Source organism: Pleuronectes platessa, chromosome 16 (assembly GCF_947347685.1).
Source record: "Pleuronectes platessa chromosome 16, fPlePla1.1, whole genome shotgun sequence".
In the NCBI taxonomy this organism is placed as follows: Eukaryota; Metazoa; Chordata; class Actinopteri; order Pleuronectiformes; family Pleuronectidae; genus Pleuronectes; species Pleuronectes platessa.
Genome location: NC_070641.1, coordinates 10391427 through 10417888, shown reverse-complemented (window position 1 = coordinate 10417888; position 26462 = coordinate 10391427). Strand labels below are relative to the sequence as shown.

At 44.0% G+C, this 26462-nt stretch overlaps 1 protein-coding gene across 2 annotated transcripts; it reads right to left on the bottom strand.

The window, feature by feature from the left end:
• Positions 1 to 347: 347 nt before the first annotated feature.
• Positions 348 to 20470, bottom strand: ppp1r1b (protein phosphatase 1, regulatory (inhibitor) subunit 1B). 2 transcript variants are annotated; one of them, XM_053443396.1, is made up of 5 exons: positions 20029 to 20470; positions 6880 to 6969; positions 6313 to 6388; positions 4497 to 4625; positions 348 to 2448 (listed from the first exon to the last, which is right to left on the bottom strand). In XM_053443396.1, the coding sequence occupies exons 1-5, from the start codon at positions 20131 to 20133 to the stop codon at positions 2279 to 2281; spliced, it is 570 nt and encodes a 189-aa protein (XP_053299371.1). In that variant the 5' UTR covers positions 20134 to 20470; the 3' UTR covers positions 348 to 2278. The 2 variants fall into 2 exon arrangements, with proteins under 2 accessions (XP_053299371.1, XP_053299372.1); XM_053443397.1 differs by having other exon boundaries at positions 6886 to 6969.
• Between the last annotated feature and the right edge of the window lie 5992 nt (positions 20471 to 26462).

Sequence of the window (26462 nt, the reverse complement as noted above, 5' to 3'; positions counted from 1 at the left end):
CAATAATTGTTATCTGATGTTACGCTTTATCCAAACTTTAACACAATTATAAACATTTTTTACAAAGTACACATTAAAACACAGTGACATGTTATTGGTTTTGAATGAAGAATTAAAGATATGCAAAAATAAACTAGAGTGTCCCTCAGTAGAGTTCATACCTCCGCCAAGGCCCAGCAGTTCCCTTAACTTACTTATTTTCAATATTTTATTTAATGTTAATATTGGATTCGCTGTAAATTGTATTGAATTGTTAAACGAGAGTGATACAGTTTTATTTTATCAACTCAGATTTCTCTCTCTCTCACCCACAGACACATGCACACAAAAAATAAGCGCAGAAAATATTAAAGGAGAAAAGGAAAAAATTGGTTTATTTATGATATCATATTGCTGCTCACTTTAAAACAATCACATCACATTGAGAAAAGAGAGAGTGAAAAGTAAATGGACAAAAAAGAGACAGAAAAATAATTAAGAGTTCATACAACGTCTTTCCACGGTCGTTTACTTCTGACCTGGGGGGAGGAGATAGAGGAGGTGGAGGAGGACAGCGTCGGCTGCGTCAGAGCCTCAGCACACACCCACACACACACACACACACACACATGCTCGTCCCACAGTTTTTGCAGGTCAGAGCTTAAAAAGTTTTTATATACACACACTGGCCCAGATGATACAAACAGCAAGATTTATTCATCCTGGGACATGACAGGAAACCTTCTTATACATACGGAGCCTTATTACTTCAGATCAAATTAAATTAGACAGATACTAAATAAAAACATTTATGATAATCATTGACTCCAAAACATGAGCGAGAAAGAGAAAGACCAAGTTAGAATCAGTGGTACAAAGAGAAACAGAGGGTTTGTGCAGTGTCTGGTTCGAGGCTCTTCCACAGACAGTAGAGCAACAGAACAGAGCTGAGCAATGTCAGATTAGAAAAATAGCTCTTACAACATTCTGATGACACAAATCATGAGCAAGGTGACAATAGAAAAGTGTTAACATGCAAAAAAGATTTCAAATGACATTTTTGGGATATGTTGTCGGGGCGTCAGTTCAGTGGAGGCGTGGAGGACAGGACAGGAAAGACAGGAAACCATATTTTAAACAAACTGGAGGTAGCTTTGCCCTTTAAATCGCCTCTTCGTTCTAAGTGTAGCTTCAAAGTGAAAAGTGTGGTACGACATGACAACACACACTCATGCTCATTGTTTGACAATTATAGACATACATATTTGTGTTGGGTCATTTATAAAGCGATTCTCCACCCAAATATTGTAATGTCTATCTTTTTTATTATATGATGGAAGAATAGAACACACTGAGAAAAAAGGAGTTAAGCAGTCACACTATCACAACTGATGATTTTAATAAGAAAAAAAAACAATTACTTTTGCGTTACTATTTTCATTTAATTGGTAAATTGGTAAAATATTTTCTTTTTCAGTGCAGAAATAGAGTAATAGAAATGGTTTGAGGCCTTCTAGGCTTAAAAAAATGTCATTACTGTTCAATGAATAAATCTTCCCGCAGCCAAAGGTTTAAGTATAATCTGTAATATCTCATTCCTCACTGATTCGTTATCTCTCATATAATGTTAGGAGCGTGAGAAGTCAACAGTGAAGATGACATTGATGGGAGAAACAGCTGGATTACAAACTGAGTCATTTCCTGTATCAGTCGTGGACAAATCAACAATTTTATTGCAAGAACGAGGTGAAAACACCAAGGATTCATCCTTTAAGTAGTTTTGTGAACGTTGTTTTAGGCTCGATCTCCACTTAAAGGTTGCCAGTTCTGCTTTCTACCACAGGGTGGCAGTGCAGGCAAATGGAATCGAAGGGCTTATTGGGAATGTTGAACGTAAAATGAAGTGGCAGTTCATTTAAAGACCTTCAAGAACTTTTGAATTGGTCAGATAGCCTTTGTTTATCATTTATTATAATTGAGCTCGGAGCCTTGAGGAGGAGACCGGTCTGGTTCTAGGGAAGGTTTCGGTCACGTCGACCTTGGCCCCTCTACTCTCATTATTGGTCTGACGTGGCTTCTGTGGTCTGCTCTGTCAGAAGATCATTCCTCACCTGCTCATATGTGACACCTGCTCTCTCTGTGCTCCCTTTTATCCATCTGACCCTGTGCCGGTGGAGTTCATACTGAAATCTTTGTTTGCCCACGTCCTAAATTTTCAGACGCCACATGTTCAAACAGACAACAACCACTTCTTTCTCTCGCCAAATCTCCACTTCCCTCCTTTTTCTCTTTCTAGCTCTCAGTTACTCCCCCGACTTTTCTCCACTGTTGTCGCCTCCGTTTGGTCTCTCTCCTTCTCTTCCTCCTCCTCCTCTTCTTCCTCCTCCTGTGCTGCTTGGATCTGCTTGGCCGTCTCTCTCACACTGAAGAACTTGTCTGACTGCCCGGTGGTCGCCGTCTCTTGGTGATCTGAGGAAGCAGAAATTGACGTGAGAGGATGCAGCAAAAACATCACAACAACTGTTGTATTGCTTTCAATATTTGCAGCCATTGGCCTTGTTTCAAACTGGACGAGGCTGAAATGAGACTCAATTTTTTGTTCCTTAAAAGTTTACACGTTTTAGACACTGGGATTTCACCAGATGTCACATGGAGATTAGATTACACCTCATATCTAATTCAATGGTTTTTGTTGTCATCTGTGATATCGCGGATCGGGCTCGAGCCGTGTCCCCTGACTGAAGGTGCAGATGAGGTGTAATCAAAGAAGCCGCTGCCGGGATCCCTGCACATCCTGCTTGGATGATTTGTTTTTCAGCGGAGCCTCCACAAAGGGATTTATTGATTGAGCTCATCACCTGGGCCTCTGTATGAAATGCCTCTGTGCTCCTGGGATACAATGGAAAAACTTCATAAGAAGGCGATTATATCAAAATGTTCACTTCAGCTAAAGATTGGTCTAGTTTTTATTTTTGTTTTGTTCAGTTGGTGATCAAGTTTGCACAGATTGTCAGAGGAGTTTATATCCGGCACGAGAACATGAGTTCAAATGGAGGAGAATTCTGAAGGATCACAGACTTCACATATAACAGAATGCTGTGTGTTGTGCCTACTAATCCTGTCTGGCTTCTCTGACTGGTAGAGGTGTCGGGCCCCCAGTCAGCAGGCAGTGTACCCTCTGACAGATTTGGGGCGAGAGCTGATATGACACCGCCTCTCAGTGCACAGAGCTTCACCTGAGCTCCTGGTCGACGCGCACAGGGGCTTCACGTCAACCTGAAAACTCTTTCTCTGAGAACAGCAGTGTAGCTGTGTTGTGTGTCATTCCTTGCATGTGTGTGTGTTTGTGAGGTGTTCGGTCTCAGGCGTTGTTCCACCTAAGCTGATTATGACCCCCTCACACAAACGTTTGAAAGGTATGCCCCAAACTAAAAAAGAAAGGATGAGGGAACGAGGGAAAAATCAAAACTGGATAACAAAGAATGTTTTGAACCCCACCTCAAGTGTCACTAGTGTGCTTATGCCAACAATGAAATAAAATGTTATGTTACAGCTCTCCTCAATGCCAAAGATGTGGTAGATACAGGTAATGTTGTCACCCCGTCCTGTTTGTTTGTGGTTGTTTTGTTTGTTTGTGAACAAAATTACAAAAAAACTACTTGTCAGATTTCCTTAGAACTTGGGTGAAAACATGAGGTATATGTAGAGGAAGAATCTATGAAATTTGGTTGAGGATCCTGATATTTTCTCCTAAATTGTCACTGACTGAAGGTATTTTTAAGGCTGAAGGAGTCAGCTTTTTTTTTAAAAATCTGCTGCAACCCAAGATTCCAGAAAAAAAGAAAATCTAATTTTTGAGGCGATACAATTTGAGGATTTCTAACATGTCCTGATGGAAATATGATGTCAAGTGAAATAAAATGTGTCTATTTAAAACATAACACTCACCTTGGACAGGGAGAGACGTCAATAAGACATAAACTTGGATTAAACGTAATTGTGACATTGACATGTGCTTTAATTTGAAAAAGGAGTATTTTCCCCCCACTGTTCCAGGCTGAAAGGCATTGACGGCGTCTTGTGACAGGAAGAAAAACAGCTTGAAATCTCAGTGAGAAAATTGTGGAAAAAAAATCCCCCTTTAGCTGTTCACACAATACCTAAAATATCAGTCTCTGATGTTCACAGTGTTATATCTGATAAAAGATTTGCTATTAATGCATTTGTAATGGTCATTTTGCTCTGATTTGCCCTGACTCTGATAACATTTAAAATCGAATTAGTAAATAATAAGCAAATATCACACTGTTTATCTTATCTTTGGTTTTTCCTAAAGAGATAGAAGAAAAAAACCACCAAACCAGTCCTAGAGAATCAAGGCACAATGTCAGGGCTCTGTTCTCATCCCTGTTAAAGTGCCGTGGGGTGTATTTTTCCTTTAGAGAATAAACACAACAGTGTTATCATCCCTGCCGCCCCTGTGTGCAGTGATGTCGAACAGAGAGCCTCCCTCTCACCAGCAGCTTTGGTGGGAGACGTGTCCTCTCTCCCCCAATGGTCATCCTCCTCCTCCCCTTCACAAGGGTCTTCCAATTGAGGGTAGACACCTAGTTTCAGCATTTGTGCCTCAGCCATCTTCTGCACAGCTACACACAGGTAAACACACACAAACAGGGAGACGACCACACAAACACAAGGACAAAGGATTGAGGGATAGGTTGTTTTGGTTTTACCACGCTACCACACTGACAGTTGTTTTGCTCTTATCGAGCCTCATGGGGGTTATTGAACACGTGCCATGCAGGCAGGACGCCAGTGAAACACATGCACAGACAGACAGAGAGGCAGGTCACCCACACTGACTTTCTACAGTAGAGCGTTCACTGTTGTTTTCTGTCCTTTCTCTCACCCTGGTCCTCCTTCTGTTTGTTTGTGCTCCTGTCTTCAGTCGACTGCCCGCCCTCCTCTGCGCTCTCTCCTGGCAGTGCTGCTGACTCACACTATTCTCTCCCTCCCTCCTTATTCACTCTCTTCTGTGATATCACCTCAACACGCTTCCTCCGGGTCACCTTGGCCTCCTCCTCTTTCTCTCTTTCCCAAAGATTTACAGTGAGGCTGCAGGTCACTTTTTCTAGCTTGAGGCCAAATATATGATTATAAATCATTGAAGTATCTTGAGTATATATATATATATATATATATATAAAGTTGAATAGGACAGCTCCCTTAAAGTGAAGCCAAAGCATCCTGATCGCCCCCTGGTGGCTGGCTACACTACAGAGCATAAACCGTGCCTCCATGTTGACAAATGGGACCAAACTAAAAAGTCATTAAATCAAAATAGTAATTTTAGTCTCACCACACTGTAGCAGTGGGACCTTGCTACATCTGCTTCATCTCACCCACAGATTTACAGTGGGAAATCGAGGCTGCAGGTCACTTTTTCTAGCTGAAGGTGGTTTATGTGACTATAAATCATCGAGGTAGCCCTCTCTCTGTCACTCTCCACATCTGTGCCGGTGATGGACGGTTTTCCGATGCAGGAAGGATTTTTCCTCCTCATTATATCATCACTTGACGTGCGACACAGACCAGCTCTGCCGAAAAGCTCACATATCTACTTTTTACATTTTTTTGACAACCACATGCGACAAGCAAAGAGCCACGTACACATGCAAGGGCATGTTTGTGTCCATGTATGATTTTCTGACGTGTGTGTGCGTGTCACAGCTGTATACACAACTGACTGTAATCCTGGATGATCCAGACTTCCCTAGACTCACACTCAGTGTCTCACAGCTGTTGTACTATAATCTCTCTTTCTCCCTTTGCCTCTCTGTCACACACAAATATAAGGAACCTGCTGTTGTGTGAACAATAAGAACTGAAACAAATCTACGCATATCACACATGCACATGCACCGAATAAAAACAGTAACAAAGGCTTTTAATGCAAAACTACTGAGCTCCTAAAGTCTCGAAGGGGATATCATTTTAATTCTGTGCACTCAAGATAGCATCTTATGGGTATGAGAGCTAATTGTGTTTTTGTGAGTACAAGTTATTAAAAGATAATTTTTTATTTTCAGCAAATTAGATGATAACTTGTGCACACAGGTTATTATCTTGTGCACATAAAAATACCACCTATCAGGGCTTCAAGGGCCCTGTGCGTATCTACCCATCTGTCGCATGCATTGTTTTCTTTGTCTACTCTGAAGGAAGCAAGGACGAGTTTAACTGCAGCGAAGCAAGGTAAAAACAAAAAGGAACTTGAAGACAAGGATGAATCACAAAACACACAACGACCGTATCAGTGCTGCTTTTACTGACCTTTGAGTGATGGAGGCTGATACACGTTTGGATTTACTCGTTTTGGTTTGAGCACTCCGTTCTCTCCTACAACCCACTGCAAACAGAGAGAAACAGGTTTAATTCAACTTTAAAACCTCCTAACAGAGCCCACTGAGCAAACAGATAATGACATAAATAGTCTGATTACAATAATAACTTGAGTCTGACATGATCCACAATAACTAATTTATTTAAAATGGAATATTCACTTGCTGCCTAATACAATTAATAAGCCCATTATCAATAATTTTCTGTTAAGCTGTTGAATTCTAAGGTATAATAATGCAACTTTAAGGTTTGAATTAAAACTTAGTGAGTTTGAAAAATGTTTGACACAACATAAATTCACGGAGACGAACATATAGCAGGATCCAACAGGGATAATTCACATTTAGAGGGTAATGACCAGTGGGGCTGTGTTATAGTAGATGATGCAAAAACCACAGAATTCCACATATCAAAACACAAAAATGATCAGGATGAAGTTTTACGGTCAGGGTGGAGGAAGCACGGACACCTAGAAGAAAAGACAACTTTCTACTTCACCTTTACCTGATGAGTGGACTGATCGTCCTCAGGAGACGCTTGGTCGGCTACTCTGAACAGCGTGGCGGGCGTGGGCCTCCTGCGCCGGATCTGTGGACAAACACAAAAAACCAGCCAACACTGCATCACTGCCAATGCTCCCCACAAAGTTGCATCAGTCAAATGGAAAATGTTGACAGGTCATTGCCGGTGAAGGGCGCTTGCTGTGGTGCCCTGACTTCATTGATGCTGCTGCCCAGTTGGCTCGTGGGTCAGCGGCCAAAAGCAAGTTTCAGCGGTCAACGCTGCTCGGGTCAGAGTGAATGCCACGGTCAGTAGAGCAGAGGAAGACTCGTTATGTAACGTTCTGATTTCATCGACCAGTAGAGTACACAGTGAAGTGAATGTAGTGCAGAACAGAACCGAACTTGACCTGCATTTAATTAGTTTTAAATCTTTCTGATACTGGATTAATCTGGAATGAATGAGCCACTCAAATGACACATAATGTGCCGAGTGTGTCTGATTACGTGAGTGCACCTCATACGGTCATACACACCCTCACAAACACAGAGGCACCATGGAAACAGGTTTATGGGAACTAAATGATCTGCAGCTCTTGGCCCAGACACTCCCCTCCACTGTTCTGTGTCCTTCTGCACCCCCTCACACTGTTCCCCCGGAGGCAGGGGCCGATGGTCTGAGAGTTAAACCAGGGCCGGGCTGACTCCAAGTCTGTTGCACTTCACCTCCGTCATTTTAAACAGTGAACCCTCTGTCATTACAGGAACGAAGGCCCGGCTGTGCCCATACATCCGGCTGCCAATATTGTGCCCAATGAATGCACATTGTGTGCTCCACCTGTGCTCCATGGATTTGACACTACAAATTACACAAGAACTGCTACTCACTGGACTTTAAAGTAACTTTCCACTTAAAATGTAATTTGTGAGATGCAAGCTCTAAACCTTAAAACTTGAAAACAGACTGTTTGTAACAAGACGACTGGTACAACAATCCATCAATTAGCTTTTCCGTTTAACAGGTTTAGGGTCGTGGGGGTGGGGGGGGGGGGGGGGGGGGGCGGTGGAGCCAATCCAATCCTTGCTGCCATTGGGTATAAGGCGGGGTGTACCCTGGACAGATCGACAACTGGCACAGAAGTTGTTGCTTTAGCTGTCAGTCTGAGTAAGTGTTTGGAAACTACTCGAGATGCAGATATCATGATCGATAGTTATGATCGATTATCATAACTATCGATCATGATAATCGATTCATTCTTTTTTATGTTCAATAGTATTGTAAATATCAATATCTTTGGATTTTGGATGATGGATAGTGAATCCATAGCATCTTGATCGCCCCCTGGTGGCGGTCTACGCTATGAATCATAAACACTGCCTCCATGTTAACAGATGGGACATGGACCAAACTAAAAAGTCATGTCAAATGAAGATTGTCATTTTATGTAGTTCTCTACACACTGATGTTTGATCAAGCTTCATTTTTTGATAGTGGGAGAAAGGGAAGCTGCAGCCGTTCATCTTTTTATACAGTCGTACATTTTATGGAACTTTGAAACTTGTGTTGGGAACTCCGATAAACATTTAATGATTATTTTCTGATAATTAATAGCTTAAACATCTCTAACTGGTGATGAAGATAAGTATTAGTTGCAGCCCAGTACAGATTTGCAGCAGAGAAGTTGATATTGGTGCCGGAGCACTTTAAAGTTTCTGTAGATGATTTGCTACAGGAAATGTGTCCTCAGTTGGAGTTGATAACAAGAGACACCTGTTTGTTTAAGAGCCTCCAGAGTAAACTGCCATGCAAACTCTTTACAATGTGCCTTTGAAGCAAACAGGAAGTTTGATACACAAAATATTTTTTTGGAACCACTACAATAACCATATGCAACTGAAAGGCCCTAAGAAAAATATCCCTTTGCCTCATAAAGACAGATTTGATGTGCTGAGCTCAGTCCTTTGACTCACTTTCAAACAAATTTTAAAGGATTTTTAGCTGACATCTGCAAAATTACCTTCAGGGAGATTGTTGGATAAGATAAACAGCACAGAGAACACAACGCGTGCAGCTGAGCGGACTCAGCGGGTCCGACCAACAAGTGTCCTCTCTGGAGCGATCCAACCTTGACATGAACCTTGTTGCTGCTGTTTACAGCACCACATAACATCGGCTAAGTCGCCTGGCTCTATTTGGTGTAAAACGGCTCTGGAAGGCGAGAGGTGTTTGTGGTCGGTTCCCCTGCATCTTATTGAGCGAGTTGTGCATCACCACAGTGAGACGCGTGTTGCCAAAGCAGAGGCTCACTGGGGCGCGTTGTGGAAAGCTACCGCCGTCAAAGGACAACAACGCAGTTTAATCAAGCATGGATTTCACCCTTATTTATGACTCCGGACTCTAGTCATGCAACTTCCAAGCTTTCCTGTCTTGTCCGCACCTCTCCCACTATCTGTCTCTCTCTCATCCCCCCCCCCCCCACCCCCCCTGCCCACACACTTGATCCTCCGCTGCGTCTATATCACGTTTGCTTCCACGTCCATTCCTCGTTCCTTGACAGTGGCCATAGCCTCAACCCCCATCCTCTTCGTCTCTCCTCTCCATCACCATGCTGAAATCATCATCATGATCCTTTTCTTTGCTGTCCCTTCCTTCTCTCTGTCTTTATTGGAGGGGACAATCCACTGATTCTGACCTTCCCCTTCTACCTCCACTATCTCTCCCCCCTGGTAAGGTGGAGGCCTGGGGCTCTATGCTGCTGTGAACTCTGCTTCCGCCACCTGCCTGACACCCACTAAGAGCCTTGCAGGGCAGCAAATGGCTCACAATGAGACACATAAACCCAGAGAGTAAAAACAGACTCCAGATGATGCCATGACCAAGTCCTGTGACATTAAAGCCATTCAATAATGTTGATTGTTTCATTGGTTATCAGTTAGGTTTCTAAATTGTGAATAATTTATTCTTTACTGTGTTTTATATCATAGGAGATCATATAACCTTGGATTCTGAAAAGCACTGACGGACATTTTCCACTATTTTGGGACATTAAAAGATCAAACAATGATTGCTTAACTATAAAAATAATCTGTAGACAAATCAATAATAACCTTTTCAGTATTTATAAACATTATTTACAAAATGTCAGTTTCCCAGTTAAGATTGTACCCGAGTAAGAAATGTCCTTTTCAGTCTAATCAATAACAAACAGCCTCCACATCTCTTCTTTCACTCTTTCTCACATTTTTTAAGACATTGTTAGTTGTCGTTATCCTGGTTAAGCTGGTTTAGGTTTTGTTAATCTGGTTGAAGGCTACTACTGCAGTGGCCGTAATAAACCAGACTTAGGAACGGGCTGTTTGTTTGGCCTGTGGTGATGTCAGTTGCAAATTTCTTTCTGAAACTGTAAAAATGACCTGCAGTCATTGGGCCACGGCGGTCGGCCACTAAAGCCTGACTGCAGGAAGCTGAAGCTGCACAAAGAGAATCGTTGCCGTTGTCTAATCGACAACTTCACTCACACTTATGAGCCCCAGTCCCTGCTGCTACAGAGCACTGGTCACCTGTTTATTCTAAGTTTATTTATATTGAACGTAACACGTGTCCAAATTGCACCAAAATACAACACTGATCCCTAACAATACACATGTAAAGTGCGAACCCGATAAGATGAAGAGTTCTCGAAATATGTGAGCCACAGACAGACAGAGCTAACTGGAATTACATCTTAAGAAAAACACTTATTAGCAATGCATTCAGTGCAAATTTCCAAAGGGGTGTATGTAATGTCCGAGGCTTCAATCCTTGTCTTTTTGTTATGAAACAAAAAAGAAAATAAATCCTTTTACTGTATTGTCAGATTTTTCCCATTTTATGAGGTGTCATTGAAAGAGACAGTTGCACAACGAAAGCTGGGAAAGATTTACAAGACCTGGGTCGAGGTCCTTTGAGGCCGAGATAAAAATAGGAATGATGAAACCGATGGAAGGTAAAATGACTAGGTGGGATAATTGAGGTCATGAAGTGGAATCCTCTTAGAACTACCTGTGTGTGTTTGCATATGTGTGTGAGCACAGTGGCTGTCTGTCATCTAGGTCATTGTCCTGGTAGTCCTGTGAAATACCAAGTCTTGACCTCCTAACCCAGGAAAAGGACAACTGTCCACTTCTCAGATAAGTTGTAAAAAAGGTTGTAAAATGCATTAAATGACAATAAAAACCAATGCATGTGTCTGAAGCAAATTCATCTGTCACTGTGTCTCTTTTGTGAACATTTCAAAAGAGAGTGTGATGGTGGTGGCTGTGGTTGTGACGTGCGCTGCTGCTGCATGACATTGGCAATACCAGATGACATAAACACACACACACAGTGACTCTAGTAATTTTCCAGCCTTAAAACCACCCCACTCTGCCCGACTTACATAATATCGTGTGCGACTTCCTCATTTACGCCAACACTGGGGCACAGTATGGGAGATTAGTGGTGCTGTGCTTCATCCCTCCCCTCTCCCTCCTCTACCCCCCCTCCGCCCACCCCGCCTGCATCCAATCTCCCAAATCTTCTCCTCCTCCTCCTCCTCTTCCTCTTCCTCCTACGTGGGCAGCTATTGTTTCTGTACCAAGATCCGTGGAGCTGCTGCGGGCATGAGGGGGCTCTGAGCAAGCTGCTGAGGCGGCCTTTCAGCAGCTCCACAGGTGCACGCCTGCAGGCTTCCCCCCGAGAGGCAACAGGGCTGTGGGCCTTAATAAAAACATTGACTCATGGATCAGAGCGCGGACGGGAGACACATCAGCTCCTCTCAAGCTCAGGAGTGAATTTGAAAAATGTGCTGACTCCGCATTGAGGAGGTGGAGAGAGAAACCTCCACTCAGATATTAGATCAGGATTTTCATGTAATCCCCTTTTACGATTTCCTTTAAATTGTGTTTTGAAATCTGACATGCATACGACAGTTGCTCTTTATGTCAATCAAATTTAATTGAAGGCAAAAAGGTTAAGTAGCCTTGAATGACTCCAATATGTTACTCCAATATCTCACTCAGTGCTGTGTGTGTGTGTGTGTGTGTGTGTGTACATGAGTCATTGGTAAATGTTGACTTTGCACGTGTGTGTGTGTGTGCACAGGTATGTGTGTGTTGGCTCAGCATGCTCTTGCGTAGCAGCCCGGTGGCAGATCAGCCGATGTGGGTCTGCTCCCCGGAGGCCTTCACCTAAGCTGGTGCTGTCGCGGCCCCGGCCTATAAAAAGCAGCAGGAGTAGGACAGTGTAAACTAGATCGGAGTCGTCTCTGGTGGCTCGGTGGGATGAGACCCAAAAGCTCAGAAGCTCCTGCCCTGCACCAGCGTTAACAGTCGAGCATCTCCGGGGGAGTCAGCTGAGCATGACAGATCCCCCTTCCCTGTCAGATCCATCCCCTGTGTCCAAAAGCACTCTATTATATCCCACCACGCTCTGTGTGTGAGAGGTGGGAGCGTAACCATATGAAGCCCGCTCTCTCTCTCTTCACATCATCCAGCTCTGGATGGATAGATATGGATTTCTAGGAGATTGATTTGTGATATCTGACTACCGGCGCATGTACAACACCAATTGGGACACACAACAGAAGCAGTAGCCAACAATTACAGCAATCCGAATCTAACTCAAGCCCATCTTACTGACTTGACTTCTTCCCCAGATTCCTTGTACTCTATTGTTGCAGATCCAGGAATGCTGGTGCGGACACATTGTGGACACTTGATTGTGGATTATGATTACAACTAGATTGCTTCGACATGCAACAGGCCTGCCCACATATACCATTACTGGCAATACTTCTATCAATTACAATTGGAATTACTGCTCCTTTCATCTTAGTCAGACCTTTTCCTTTGTAGAAATACTTCATTGACACAATTATCAGTCTACACTACAATATGTCTTTTCTCATGAATAAATATTGTTATTCTGTTGATGTGCTCACTGTGTTCAGCGTTAAGGGCAGAGGACGTCAGGTCTCACTAAGCCCTATCAGATCAATTTTGATCAGTGAATATTTTCTAAACAAATACATTTTGATTGATGAATTGATAGAAATGATTGGCATCTAAAGTTAATGTCTAATCGCTCGTGTTTTGGTCTGAACTTCTGAGTTTGCTCTTTGTTTTCATTGTGCAGGGATTCTGTGTGACTCAGTATCCAACAGAGGCGGGATGACCCTTTGAATTGTTTTGTGAACTCGACTGAGAATTTCTTCAGCCCCTTGCTTTCTGTCTTGAAAGGCCTCCTCCTCACAACCTCTGGTGCCTCCACCGAAAAAGACATTTCCCTGCCTCTCCCTCTGAGGTTTTTCATCTCATCTCCGTCCATTTCTACTCCATTTTCATTCCCTGTCCAGGTTTTATTCTCCGTTATCGCGAGCAACTCAATTAAACAGAGTTGTTGCCCTTTGTATCCGGTTCGTGCCCTGCCCCCCCGCCCCCTCTCCCCAGCGAGCCTTTTAAAAATGAAGTGGCAGAACCCCTCGTGGCGCTCCCGAGTGCAATCCAGCTATGAGTTCAATAATACAATGAGCGGAAAACCCATCCTTCTTAGTGTGAGCATTGTTCTTTTTCTCTCACTGTGTTTCTAGTGCAGACAAATATGTTTTGTAAGTCCAGATATAAACAGCGGGACATTGTATTGTCTGAGGGATACATTCCAAACATGTTTGCACTCTAAAACATTCATGTGTTTTAAAAATGCAAGAGTGCAATAAGCGGTATCTCACTCGAGGTTTCATTTAGCAAATTACAGTGTAGTACACAACTTCATAATCACAACGTTTTGTGCGCAGCCGTGTGTGTGTGTGTATGTGTGCTGCCTATTTATATACTTATTGCAGTGTTAATCGACATCTGCATCTCTGCTTGCTGTTTTGTGTGAGAGCCTATTCTCACTGGACACTTGGGAAAAATGCACCCACTGTTTGCAGTTGTCAGGATTAACCAGGCCGACGTGCTCTGTCTGTTTCCATGAGCATGAAAAACAACCAACCAAAGGCGCGTGTTCAAATCTATCATATGACGAATCGCTCTGTCAGACACCTTCAGACAGTGCTCATGGTGAAAGGATGGTCAAAGAAACACAACTGCAGCTCATTGAGGTCAAATGCCTGCCGGATATGCATCATTTCACAGATTTCTATTCAAATGAGCGGCATGGCTGAATTCCCATAAGTGTGAGATGCTTCTCCAAGTTGCTTCTCTGCATTCACATAACACTTTTGTGACCACCTTCCGCCCCACCACTGGCTAACCGAGTAAACAGATGGCTGCAGCTAGCATCTGGAGGGGCTCGCTGATGACCCCAGATAGAAAATGTAATCATGTTGCAGCCCACTGGCAGAAAGATATTACACTCAGACAACCACCCCCTCTTCTTAGTGTCCTTCTCCTGCTCCCTCACAGTACCTCCTGCAGCAATTGTGGAATTAGCCGCTTGGAGTTTTTCTGCGTGTTGTTCAAGAGGCCGCTGAAAGAAGGGTTCAACCATCTCAACGTGTCTGAGATTATGTGCGGATGGGCGGATGACTGACAGGAAGCCACCTGCCAGGCCCCGGTGCATGGTGGAGCGGCTCACGGGGCGAGGTGACAACAGGGGAGGTGCCAATCAAAGCTTTCACAGGGACACAGTAACACGACTGAAAGCGACTATTCTGTTCCTCTCGTTCGTGCACTTAAATTCAGGGGCGTCACATTGTGTAGCTCACAATGAGCCGGTCCGGAGGTCAACAGGCTGGCACAAACAAAGAGCAGAGTAGCTATAGTTACTCATCTTTCTGCGTCATATGTACCGACAGGTGATGAATGCAAAAAAGGTCACAGTGGATGGTTGCTGTGCAGCCTGCAGCTCAGTGCTAGGATGCAAATGGAATGTATTAACTCAAGTGGCTCACTTAAACAATCACTTCAGATTATTTTGCTAATTTATTCAATTATGACCCTGATTTATTCTCACTAGGTTGAATAGGTCCAAAACTAATAAAAACACCTTTTATTTCCTCCACCTAGGAGGTTATGTCTTCATCCCTGTCACCAGTTTGTCTGGGATGTGGTTTAAAAAATTAGTTTGTGAACAGATATATGAATGTGTGTTTTGTGCAGTTTATGACTGAATTTACTGTTGGGCCTTGGCAGAGGTTTACCTTCTACTGAATGCCATTCTATTGAGTAAATAAAAATAAGGGAAAAGTTTCTTGTCCCAGTCTGGCAAACTATGTATTACTGTGGTTTTTCTGCTTTGAGCCGTTCCCTCCTATGACCTGGTGCGCCCTCGTGCAAGCTCATTAAGTTGCAGCCAGATAAACACGATATAAAAGTCTCAACGACTGCGTCAAAAATCAGAGATTACAACAGGCGCTGAGGCGATAACATAAAGCCATGTCTTTTTCTGTGTTGATGAAACACGGCTCGGGAGCAATCCCATTTGTTTTGTGTCATGCCTCAGCGCTCCTCTCATTATGCCGATATTGGTGGGCCCACCCTGAGGAGGGAGGCAGGACACCGGCCTCGGCCCCAGACCCTGACAGTGAAATCCCCAGGGAGGGGAGGGCAGCTCGGTGTCCAGATCCTGACACGGTTGCAGCAGAACACGGTGACGTCGGTAAAAAAAATCGGCTCCATATCCTGTCCAGCTCTCATCCCCCTCCCGCCCACCCCCCATTTCTCTCCCTGCTGTGGCCGAGCTGCCCTTCTAATCCTCTGCCTGTCCTCTCATCACAGATATGGCTCCTGCTGTTGTTGCCGCGGCCCGGGTTAAGATGCGCTCAGATTTCTCTGCACGATTCACAGATAGAACTGTGCACATAGAGATGAATGACCACACATTAGGGCTCATGTATCTCCTCATACCCAGACTGACTCTGTTTGATAAACGAAGATCCCGGAATCGACAGGAGAATTTCTGAGTGGGTTAGTGACACCAACAAAGAGGATTTGTTGACAATGATGCTTAAGTTGATGGGGGTGTGCTGCTGCAGGGTTACTAGCCTCCGTCAGGGTTTGTGTAGCGTCCTCCGATGTGCCTGTGGTGCAGGGTCATTACGATGCACTTTCAGCTCACTGTGTACAGTGTCATCATGTGACGAATCACTCCGCCCGTCCTCAATATTTATGTTTTTTAAATGTTTACACATGACACACTTCAATGCACCCACAAGCCAAGAGAGGAGGATGGATTGTGCGGTTAACACAAGTTGGCTCACAGTAAAACAAGAATGAGTAAACTGAACAGAAAGGCTTTGTTGCACAGAAGCTGTGCTGCAAAAATAAAGTAGTCAGAAAGAAAACTTTGGGCTTAACCGTTGTGGATGGATAGAGGCCATGAACATGTCGCTCCAGAGACATTAGCCAGTCAAAAGGTCTGGACTGTCAAAAACTGGGAGGAACAAACTCATACGCAACCTGCAGCAGACAGAGACCCATTGATTGTGTCCAAAGTGCAGTCAGAATCTGTGGTTTCCAGCGAGGCAATTCATCTTCATCAAATAATTTTTCTCTCAATTTGGTTTTTGCCACTAAAAACCTCATTAAACTGCGCTGGGCCAGCAACTTTCAGACGAACATGAAAACAAACACACAAAAATAAAAGGTTTTCATACAACTGACAGATCACATCACCGGGCGAACTGCGTCAGCCGGTGACATTCCTGTCCGTCCACACGCAGGGAAAGATCACTGCACCCTCTTCCCCTGTCCCAGCATGCTTTGTGCCACCCGACAAGATGTTCTTTCAGGGACTGCATGTTGACAGTCCCCCAGTCTGCTGATGTTTACCCACTAACACACGCCGCATCAAAGGTCGCTGTTTGATGTTTAACCCAGGGACTGGACGGGGGATGGTTGGGGCGGGGCGGGGGGGGAGGATGAGGGATTGGGTGGGGAATGTAAATCATGTCCTCCATAACCCTGTTTGGTTTAAAATGGATTAATGCGAAAAGTGTTGCCCATTGGAAAGCCCTGGAGAGACTGATTTGCGTTTGTGCTTTCATATTCCCTTTGAATTTCCGGTTTGCCCGACGGTTCAGAGATCGCGTTGAGGCGAGAGGGGAGAAGCACGGAGAGGCGGCTGCAGGTCGCATCCACGTCTGCACCGTGACCCTAATCTCCGTACACTATGCACATCACCCTACGTCACTCGCACAGAGCGCAGGATTGGTGTGAGGGTATAAAGTGGGGGCTGGGGATAATAAATACAACCATGTGCTGTCTCTGTGGCGTCGCAGACAACAACAACTCTGCCCATGAGCTCTCGATGTGAAGATTACAAACGAGTGATTATCTGAAAAAAACATTCATTTGGTGTAGGAGGATTTCAAAAAGCAACTCAGATGACTGGACACAGTCACGGGCATCAAACGTGCCAACAATGGCAGTGGAGAGAAAAGAAAAGAAAGATTATGATGACAAATTAGTTTTTGGAGGGTAGAAAATTCCATCCATCCATCTATCCATCCATCTATTCATCTATCCATCCATCTATCAATCCGTCCATCTATCCATCTATCCATTCATCCATTCATCCATCCATCCATCCCTCCATCCTTTTTCCTTTAAAGGTCGTGGGGGGAGCTGGAGCAAATCCCAGCTGACATTGGGTTAGAGGTGGGTTCCACCCTGGACAAGTCGACAGCCAATCACAGGGTCGATAGAGAAATCCTCTACTCTGAAAATAAAATATGTAATAAAAAGGACAAAAACAAATTTCTAAATACTTGGATATGTAACATCAAGACCATCAAGATAATCCAACAGTAACCTCCACCAAAGAGGTTGTGTTTTTGTGAGCAAGATTATGCAAAAACTACAGGAAAGATTACAACAGAACGTGGTGGAAGGATGTGGGTCTTTCTTTAGCATTGCGAAGATGTGTGTCTTTCAACATTTTGGCTGATTTCTCAGAGAATAATTCATGGATTTTGATGAAAGAACTTAATCTTAGTTCAGGGGATAGATATTTATGAACGGGTTTGATTTGGTGCAGATCCAATGAAGAGAGGAAGAATTTGATTGTGGTTTCATAAGGAGACCGATGTCATATTTCACTGAGTGGGTGGTAGCGACGCTCCTCTGGCGTTAACACCAAAGAGCATTCAAACAAACATATCTACAAACAGCACCAATTTAAAGCACTCGTCCAGTCAGACAGAGCTGTCCATTAAAGTTGACCTTCAAGACGCCGACTGCGGGGGAGCTCTGGGCGACATAGCTCTGCAGCTCATCTCCATAGTAACAAGCCCCGGCAGTTCAGTCGATGGCAGTTTGGGGGTTGAAATCACATCGGAAACAAACACAGTGAGGAGTTATGGTGTCGTACAATGGTATAGTCATTAGCAACTTGTCCGAAACCACAGACTCGTGGGCGACAGTAATTGCCGTGGGAGGACACGGCTACGAAATTAGTGTCATTAGCTGTTGCCTGCCGCCAAACCCACGCGTCCCTGGAGACTCACATCAGCCCCTGGTTGTTGTTATCTGCTTTTAAACACACATAACACACATCCTGTCCTGGACGCCCATTCAGAAACTCTAATCCCCCATTTGTTGCTTTGTCGTAACGATCAACATTCATCCACTTGCATGCATTCTCACATTCAAACAAATATTGAAATATTTTTTAGGCTCCTGACACACGTCCTGATGTTTGCATGAGCCGACAGTAGCACCGGGCGGACGCGGCTCATATGCAACCTATCCGAAGGTGAAGTCTGCTGGAGCCCAGCCGGCGAAAAAGAACCTAAATATAGCTGATCGCTGTTTGACCATTGAGCAACGAGGTCCTCCCCAAACCAGTGGGAAGTGAAAGTTTTTTTTCTAATTGTAGGAGCAGCTCACATATGGTGGATCAATATCCTGTAGTTTCTTGGAAGAGAAAACAGGTAACAGAGCTGCGGAGAGGGAGAAGATAAGCAAGGGTTTGTAATTGTGAGTCGTGTGAAGCACAACATTGTTTAATTTACTCTATAATTCAGTATAAGTGTCTCAGAAGTGGAGAAGAGATAGGGCGACTTGTTCTGGGACAATTTGCTTAAAAATAGATGGAATAAAGGGACAAAACCCCCTGGATTCCTGAGGAGTAAATCGCAACTGTCACACTGTCTTCGCTACCATGGAGAAAAAGATTTCTTCGGCGTTATCTACAAACAAACTTGTGCTGCGTTGATGATTCTGGAGCAGGATTGCAGGCGACTGTAGTTCATAAGAAGTGCTTTTACGCAAGCTCTGAATCAGGGACAGACACGGAGGGACACAGACAGGTGAACCCAGAGAGCAGGCTGTGAATCTTCCTCTCTTTCTCTCAGCTTCACATGGGCAACTTCAGTTTAATTTCTCTCTCTCTCTCTCTCTCTCTCTCTCTCTCTCTCTCTCTCTCTCTCTCTCTCTCTTTCTCTCTCTCTCTCTCTCTCTCTCTTGTTCCATCTCTCCTTAAGCTCTCAGGAGGGACGAGCCATTGGCCTGGATCTACCTCGGCACCAAACGGTTCCTATACTTTGGCCCACTTTTTCCCCCTGTTCTAAAATAAGAGCCAACCACACAACAGAGCCGAAAACAAACAATCAGAGTTGTCTCTATGAACAATGAACTGACAACGCAGAATAGGTTAACAGACATTCATGTGGCAAAGGTTGGTTCTAACTAAATATATGACGGATAAAGTATTAGCAGTTGCAGACATACGACAGAGAAAAAGTCACTAGTTTGATGCTGCTGCTGTTACAACAGAGTGATGTGGCTCTAACCACAAGACAGTGAGTGACTTTGGTCTCAGTGTCACTTTGTCAAACCAGTCAAGATGAGACAGCGAGGCTATAATCTCATGAGGTAACAAGAGCGAGGGGGAAATGTCATCATCATTTCTCAACTGTGCGGCAGATCGAGCCAGAAAATCCAAGACTGCATGAGAAACTTGTCAAAGATTAAACAAACACAGAGAGGAAAGGTGACGGAAGAAAATGGAGGAAAGTACTTAATGTAGCAAATGGATTTTCCTTGCATGACCGGTGGTAGTCAATGTGTAAAAAAGAAATTCAGATGGAAGACACGTCAACACAAGTCAGAGCTGAGAACTCAAACTAAATCCTCTGCTCATGGGCCAATGAGCAACATGACCCCCCCCCCCCAGTCTGCTCACCATCTCCACTTGCCGAGGGTCCAGGTTGGTGGGCGCAGAGGATGGCATGGCAAAGTGTATCTTCTTCCTCTCCTTGTGCTCCCCATCGATTTCGGTCGGCTCCATGGCTCTGGATTCCCTGGGGGTCTGACTCCCAGTGGAGAGAAGGGGGTCGCTGCTGAAGATCACACTACAAACCTCCCTGGAGAAAGTTCCCACTGCTGGGTATTCCCACTCCTGAAAACTTCTTGTTCTTCTCCTGCCTCGCTCCTTCACACCCTGACTACTTCCTCTTCTCTTGGAGAATACATGCAAGTGAGCAGATCTTCTCTTTTCTTTCACCACCTGTCTTCTATCTATCTTTCTATATATCCCTGTCTCTTGCAGTTGCCTCCCCTGATCTCTCTCCTCCCTCACAACCTGTGCAGCAGGAGTTGAATGAGGCTCATAGTCGGATGTGTCAGTGAGGGAGAGAAGTGGGAGGGGAGGTGACGGAGGGGAGGGGCCGAAAGAAGGCGGCGATGTGAGGGGAGGAGAGGAGGGGCCAGAGTGAACATAGTGGAGGAGAGGAGAAGAGGATGTTGCATGAGGTATGGGGAGGGATGTGTTTTGATGTCTCTCTAAGCTGAGGTTGATTTGTTATCAGGGAAAAAATTATAATCTCATCACATCAGCTGAGCCTCTTTTGGCCTCTATTTGTGAATGAGAGATTTGTGCTGGGAGAGGGAGGGAGGGAGGGAGCGGGGAGAGGAAGGAGGGATAAACAAGAGGAGGGATGCGAGGAGGATGCAAGGGAGGGATGCACACTGGTGTCCAGCAACTCAGCTCACACTCCTGACATCACTGGTGATGCTAAACGGCCAGTGGTCTTCAATAAAAGCCCCAGAAATCCATGAAACGCTAACAGAGACAATATGCATTTAAAATGTTTTTTTTTTTTTTATCCTGCAAACAGCTGGACTTGAACTTAGGGACAAAGAATGAAAAAGTGGCGTTGGAGGTGGAGAGAGAGGAGGCAGGTTGTTGATGGCGATGTTAAAGTGAGAGAGAGGTGGGCAGCTCCAGCTGTATTTCCAGGGCCTCGCTGTTATTGCGCCCCCTGCACATGGCAGAGGGATTTGGACGGCGGAGAGCATGTGGATTTGGCCTCGGGGCAGAGTTGAGCTTTGGCACGTGCTGGAATGAAGGAGATATCTGCGGTGGATCTAGAGGAGGAGGAGGTGGAAGGGGAAGAGTATAGGTAGCTGGAGGGGCTTCGTGGGCAGAAAAAGAGGAGAAGGTCAAGGCTGAGCACAACTGTGTGAGTCCAGAAACACATTCAACAACAGTGTGTTTATCCCGCCAGACGGAGCGAGCAGAGCATGCCAACGTGTTATTTATTCACCCTTTGCATGCGGGGGTGGACGAGGGTGAGTCTGGGTGTTTGACTCGGCTACAAAGCCACTTCTGTCCAAAGCAGGGCGAAGTGAAGTGCCGCCCCCACATGCCTGCAGGTGGCGGCTTATTATTGCGCCTCTCAGAAAAACATGAGCCCTGAAAGGTTTTGGTTTTAGTTTTACGACAAAACAAAACACAGAGTGCTTAGTCTGAAGAAGTTAAACCGTTTTCACTCACTCGCTGCCATTTGATTCCGATCCAGTGAGGTTGTGTAAGGTGAAGTGTGTTCGGGCCAGAGTTGTGCAACGTTTCAGGAGGAATGTGTAATAGGCTCTGTTCAAGAGAGCGACTCACTACACCTAATGAAACACGGCTGAGAACATTGTGTCCTGTGATCTTTTATTTAAGCCTTTTGTTGAGAATCAGAGACGCTTCAATTAGTAGTGAAGGCACCGTGACTGAGCAGGATATAATTACCACAGGGGCACCCCAGGGCTTTTGTTCTCCATCTATACAAATATATTGCATATTCACAACCTGATCTCAGTACAAACACACTTGTTTGGTTTGTGGTCACTCTGTGTACCAACGTCACGACAAAGATCTGATCGGCTGGTGTCGGGTCAGCACCGGGAAGACACAAACAGAGCAAAATTGCTTTGGCCCAGATTTGGCAAACACCGTCACACTGCCATCCGGCCCGCATACCGCGTGGCAGGATGCTGCTTTAGTCTGGTCCACTCCTGTTTGCCAGATCTGGGCCACAATTAAGCCTTAGCAATACCGCATGTCAACCAAATGTGGCCGAATTAGGTTTGTGCTATTTGGGCAAATTTTAGGTTCAAACACTGGAACAATGGTGGGAAATATTTAGGGTTTTACACATATGCTAGAGGACTAAGTAAAAAAAAAAAAGGCAAGAAACCCAATGACAGTGGGTTGATATTCTTTAATATCCATGAGGATAAAACGACAATTAAGACACACGATGGCTTATTTAAAACAACAAGATTTTATTGAACAAAGTAGTAATTCTTATTTAACTTAGACAACTTATTCAACTAATAAGGCCGGCAGGAGCTAAATGCCAGTCCAACAAAAAAGAGGAATAAATTAATAATAATAAATTTAAACTCCGAGGAGGGAGCTCATACGAATGCCAGGATGAGCAGTGGCCAGCTGCCTCCACTTCACTGATGGCCTCCAGCTCCACCAAAACAGGAAACTGCATCACAACACAGGACAAACACACACACACACACACACACACACAATAACAACGCACAGAGACGCCCTGGCAGAGGCCCTGAGGCCGTCATGTCTGCTTCTGACTTGCGTCACCTCTGGGCATCATGTCAGGTTGTTGTGAAAAGGTGAGCTCTGTTTTGCCACATCTCACACTGACGTCAGATTGTCCTGCAGAACACTTACACAACATTTCCTGCGGGTCTTACGTTTGTCTTTGAGGAAATATGTGCTGCCACTCTGCATTTTTTCTAAGAATTTCCAAACTATGTCGCTCTTGTATTGTTATTTGCTGACCGGCGTCTGTTTGAAATTTCCAGGTTTGGATGTTGAGGTTTCTTCTATTTTCGATTCAACTTGTCCTTGTATAACTTATTATAATAAACCAAAAAGAGTTTGGTCCACAATCCCGATGAACAAATCTTCGAGGACAAGCCAAGATAAAACTAGAGAGAACATTAAAATAGTCCAACGCAGGCTGAAGTGCAAAGTCTGGCATGGTAAACAGAAACAGGAGGATCAGCTCTGATCGGAGAAGAAGAGGCATTTAATCTCCCAAAATAATCACAATTCTCTGGCAGAATAAAATGCGTCTTTCAGGCTCAGTTTGAGAATTCACTGGGCAAAGTAAATGCAGATAACTATAAAGAAAAATGAATAAAAAGAAATTAAAAAATCTGCGGCTTAATCACATTTGTTCATGAAAGGTCCTCAGAGATTGCTGGGACAAAAAACTCAGAGACAAACAGAACCTGTATCAATTAATTTGGTTTTGTGCACGTTAGAATAATTATAATAATTTGCAGTAATAGATTTAGCATGTGTATTACTAATGCAAGAGACTGGAATCATCAATTAGATTTCACAGAGAGTTGAGTAAAAAGAGAAAGTCCATACTGAATATGCATAGCCGCTGGATTAGAGCACCAGAAAATCTGATTTAGGGCGTCGGCAAATCCGACAACAAATTTGTTTCTCTGGGGAAATCCAACAATATTTAGTCCTGGGGGGCCGACATGTCCCGTCTGCTCATCATCTTTAGCTATACCAGAGCGGTCGGGGTCAGATTAGAGTCAAATATGAAGCTGTGGGTCGTCCTGAAATCTGGATATTCTGGTAACTGTGAAAAAAAACGTTTTAATCTTTTTATTTGTCCTTTATCTAACCATGAAATTCCAATTGAGGTACGGAGTCTGTTTCCTTTTCAAGATGGACCGCAAATGAAATATAAAAGTTAACAGACTTAAAAACAAAGAATAGATTAAAGCACAAAACAGACACAGAAAACGTGGGATCAGCGGCAAAAATGCATTATGGGAAATAAAAAGCACACGTTCAGACAAGCTACCTCAGCGTCATCTTTTAAATCATCCTTTTTGAGTTGTATTGCTTTATTTCATCGATTGTCGTGCATTGTTTAACTTTGTCATCACACTGCATGTTTTTCCTGTTTTTCTGTGTCTTCCTCTCCCTGGGATCACCGGAGACGTCAGCTGTGAAATCTACAAACTCTGATGCGTCATTGTAAAAGTTCCCAGGAGTGTTTGTCATATCAACAAAGTGACCTGTTGCAGAGCCACCGACAGGAACAATAAAATCGCGTGAGCTGTAAATAAATGTATTTAGTAAATTAAACAGATAAATTAAGTAAATTACTTGAATAGAAAAACGTTTGCTTGCACCTCAGTGTGATGTTTCCAATGCCACTTTAACTTATTAACGTCATAATATCTTGTGTTGTTATGTGGGAGCCACTCTACAAAATGTGTGTGGGTTTGAATCCCCCTGGGGCCGTGTCTGTGTTTGTTTGTGCCTCCAATTACCTCTAATATGTCACTTGCTCTACTCGTGTTGCTGCTTTGTGTATTTACAGATATGGCCGGGACCCGTCTATTTGTAGATCCACGTGCTCCTGCTGCTATTTTCATCGGGCTTCGCTGGGTTTGTATCGTTTTGTTCCAGCGCGCCGTTAAATCGTTGAACAAAGGGAACACAGAGTTTGGTAATAACTTTATCTGCAAGTGCAAGGGGACATGCTGTGCAAAACATGTGACATGGGCGTTGTACAGACCACACAAACACACACACACACACAGATACACTGTAGACACTCAAGCAGCTCCAGAAACAGATTGGGAAGAAGTGTGTTATTCTATCTGCTCAGAAAGGGAGACATCTTGGTCCATGTGACAGTGGTTATGTGAGGTCCCTCAGATCCCCCCCCCTCCCCAGTTTAAACTATACAAACCAAACCCAACCTGAGTGTGCATCCTGAATTAAGTATGGCTAAAAACAAGAGGAACAGGAAATGAAAAAAATCGAATCAATCAAATATCCCTGTTAGAGTCCACTCCAAACAAAACCTCTCTCTTTCACTGCACCTAATTCTCTCCACCTGCCGGGAACTGCGGAGGTAATAAGCTGATACCTTCACAGGGGATTTCAGGGACAACCATCAACGTAAAAGGTGAAACTGTCCATTAATCTGGATCACAGAGAGGCTTTGTGCCGTGGTAGCAGGTGTCCTGATAATTCCGTCGAGGGGCACGAATGAGGGAGAGGAGACGGGCACGTCCCTCAGCACCTCCCTCGACTCCTCGCTCCTCTCCTCCTCGGATCCAGTTATGTAACATGCCATCACACAATAGGCTCTTTTGGTATGAACTGCCACAGGGAGCTCCACCTGGGAGACCTGCACTAGTATCATCCATACTGAGGTTGCATTGTAGTGTGTCGGTGATAAAAGACACAAATCCACCATCTGCTGTGCTGATGGTGTAATTACAATTTAGGATGGGCTGTCATGGACACCACTAATTTACTAATTCAATATGGGAAAGCTACACAAAGATTCTCCCTGAAATTTCCGATGGATTATCCAAGGAACAATTCATTAAATTATGGTATGGATCTAGATCAGCATCAGGGGGCAAATCCATTCAATATGTTTAAACTATCTTTAAAGATATAAAGGGCTTTTTAAAACATTTTAAACAATTTCTCAGAGAGTAATTAATGAAACTTGATTTGGGGACTGATATTTATAAGTGTGCTAAATTTGGTGCAGATACAAATACAAATCTGAATCCAGGGAATTTAAATGTGTTTTCATAGGGGAATGTTGGGCTTTGACAAACAGAGCTATAAGAAATTGTGTGACTTCCTTTTCTTCACCATGATTTCTTTTTATTGACAATTTTTTTCTCATATTTATTGTTTATTCATTTATGCCCTTAAACAAATCCCCTGCATGTGCTTTTATCAATTGGTTTTGAATTGTGAAGAATTTTGCAAAGCAGAGTTACTTAAATGAAACCCTGCTAATGTTTAAGCAGTGTGGCTGTGTGACTCCAACTGATTGAAAGAGGGTTTCTTCGATAGGTTGTGTCTGCTGCTTCACTACGCACAAGACGTGTCCCAAAATGTCCTGAAAAATGTGGTGGAAAAAAGCAGAAAAACGGGAAGAGGATCAACTCCTCGGCTGCACTTTTGTCATTGCACCATCAGACAGCCAGGAACCAAAATCTGTCTGGAATGTGTTTGGACAGCACAGTGAATGACGGGATTATCGGACAAAAGAGAAGAAATATGAGGAAAAGAAAACGAGAGGGACAGAAGGGAAAATGAGATTCATGAGACAGTAGTGATAGGCATCAGTGGGGCTCCTTTCTGGAGATCTGCTAAGAGTTGCATCCTGTGTAATAAAGATATTCAGTGTGAACTCGGTAAACTTTTCTGTTTCAAGGTTTCAGTATCTCAGAACATTACACATGTAGAACCAGAATGAATCCTTAAGGTATGAACAGGGTCCTGTGCTCTTCTCCGGTTCGGTG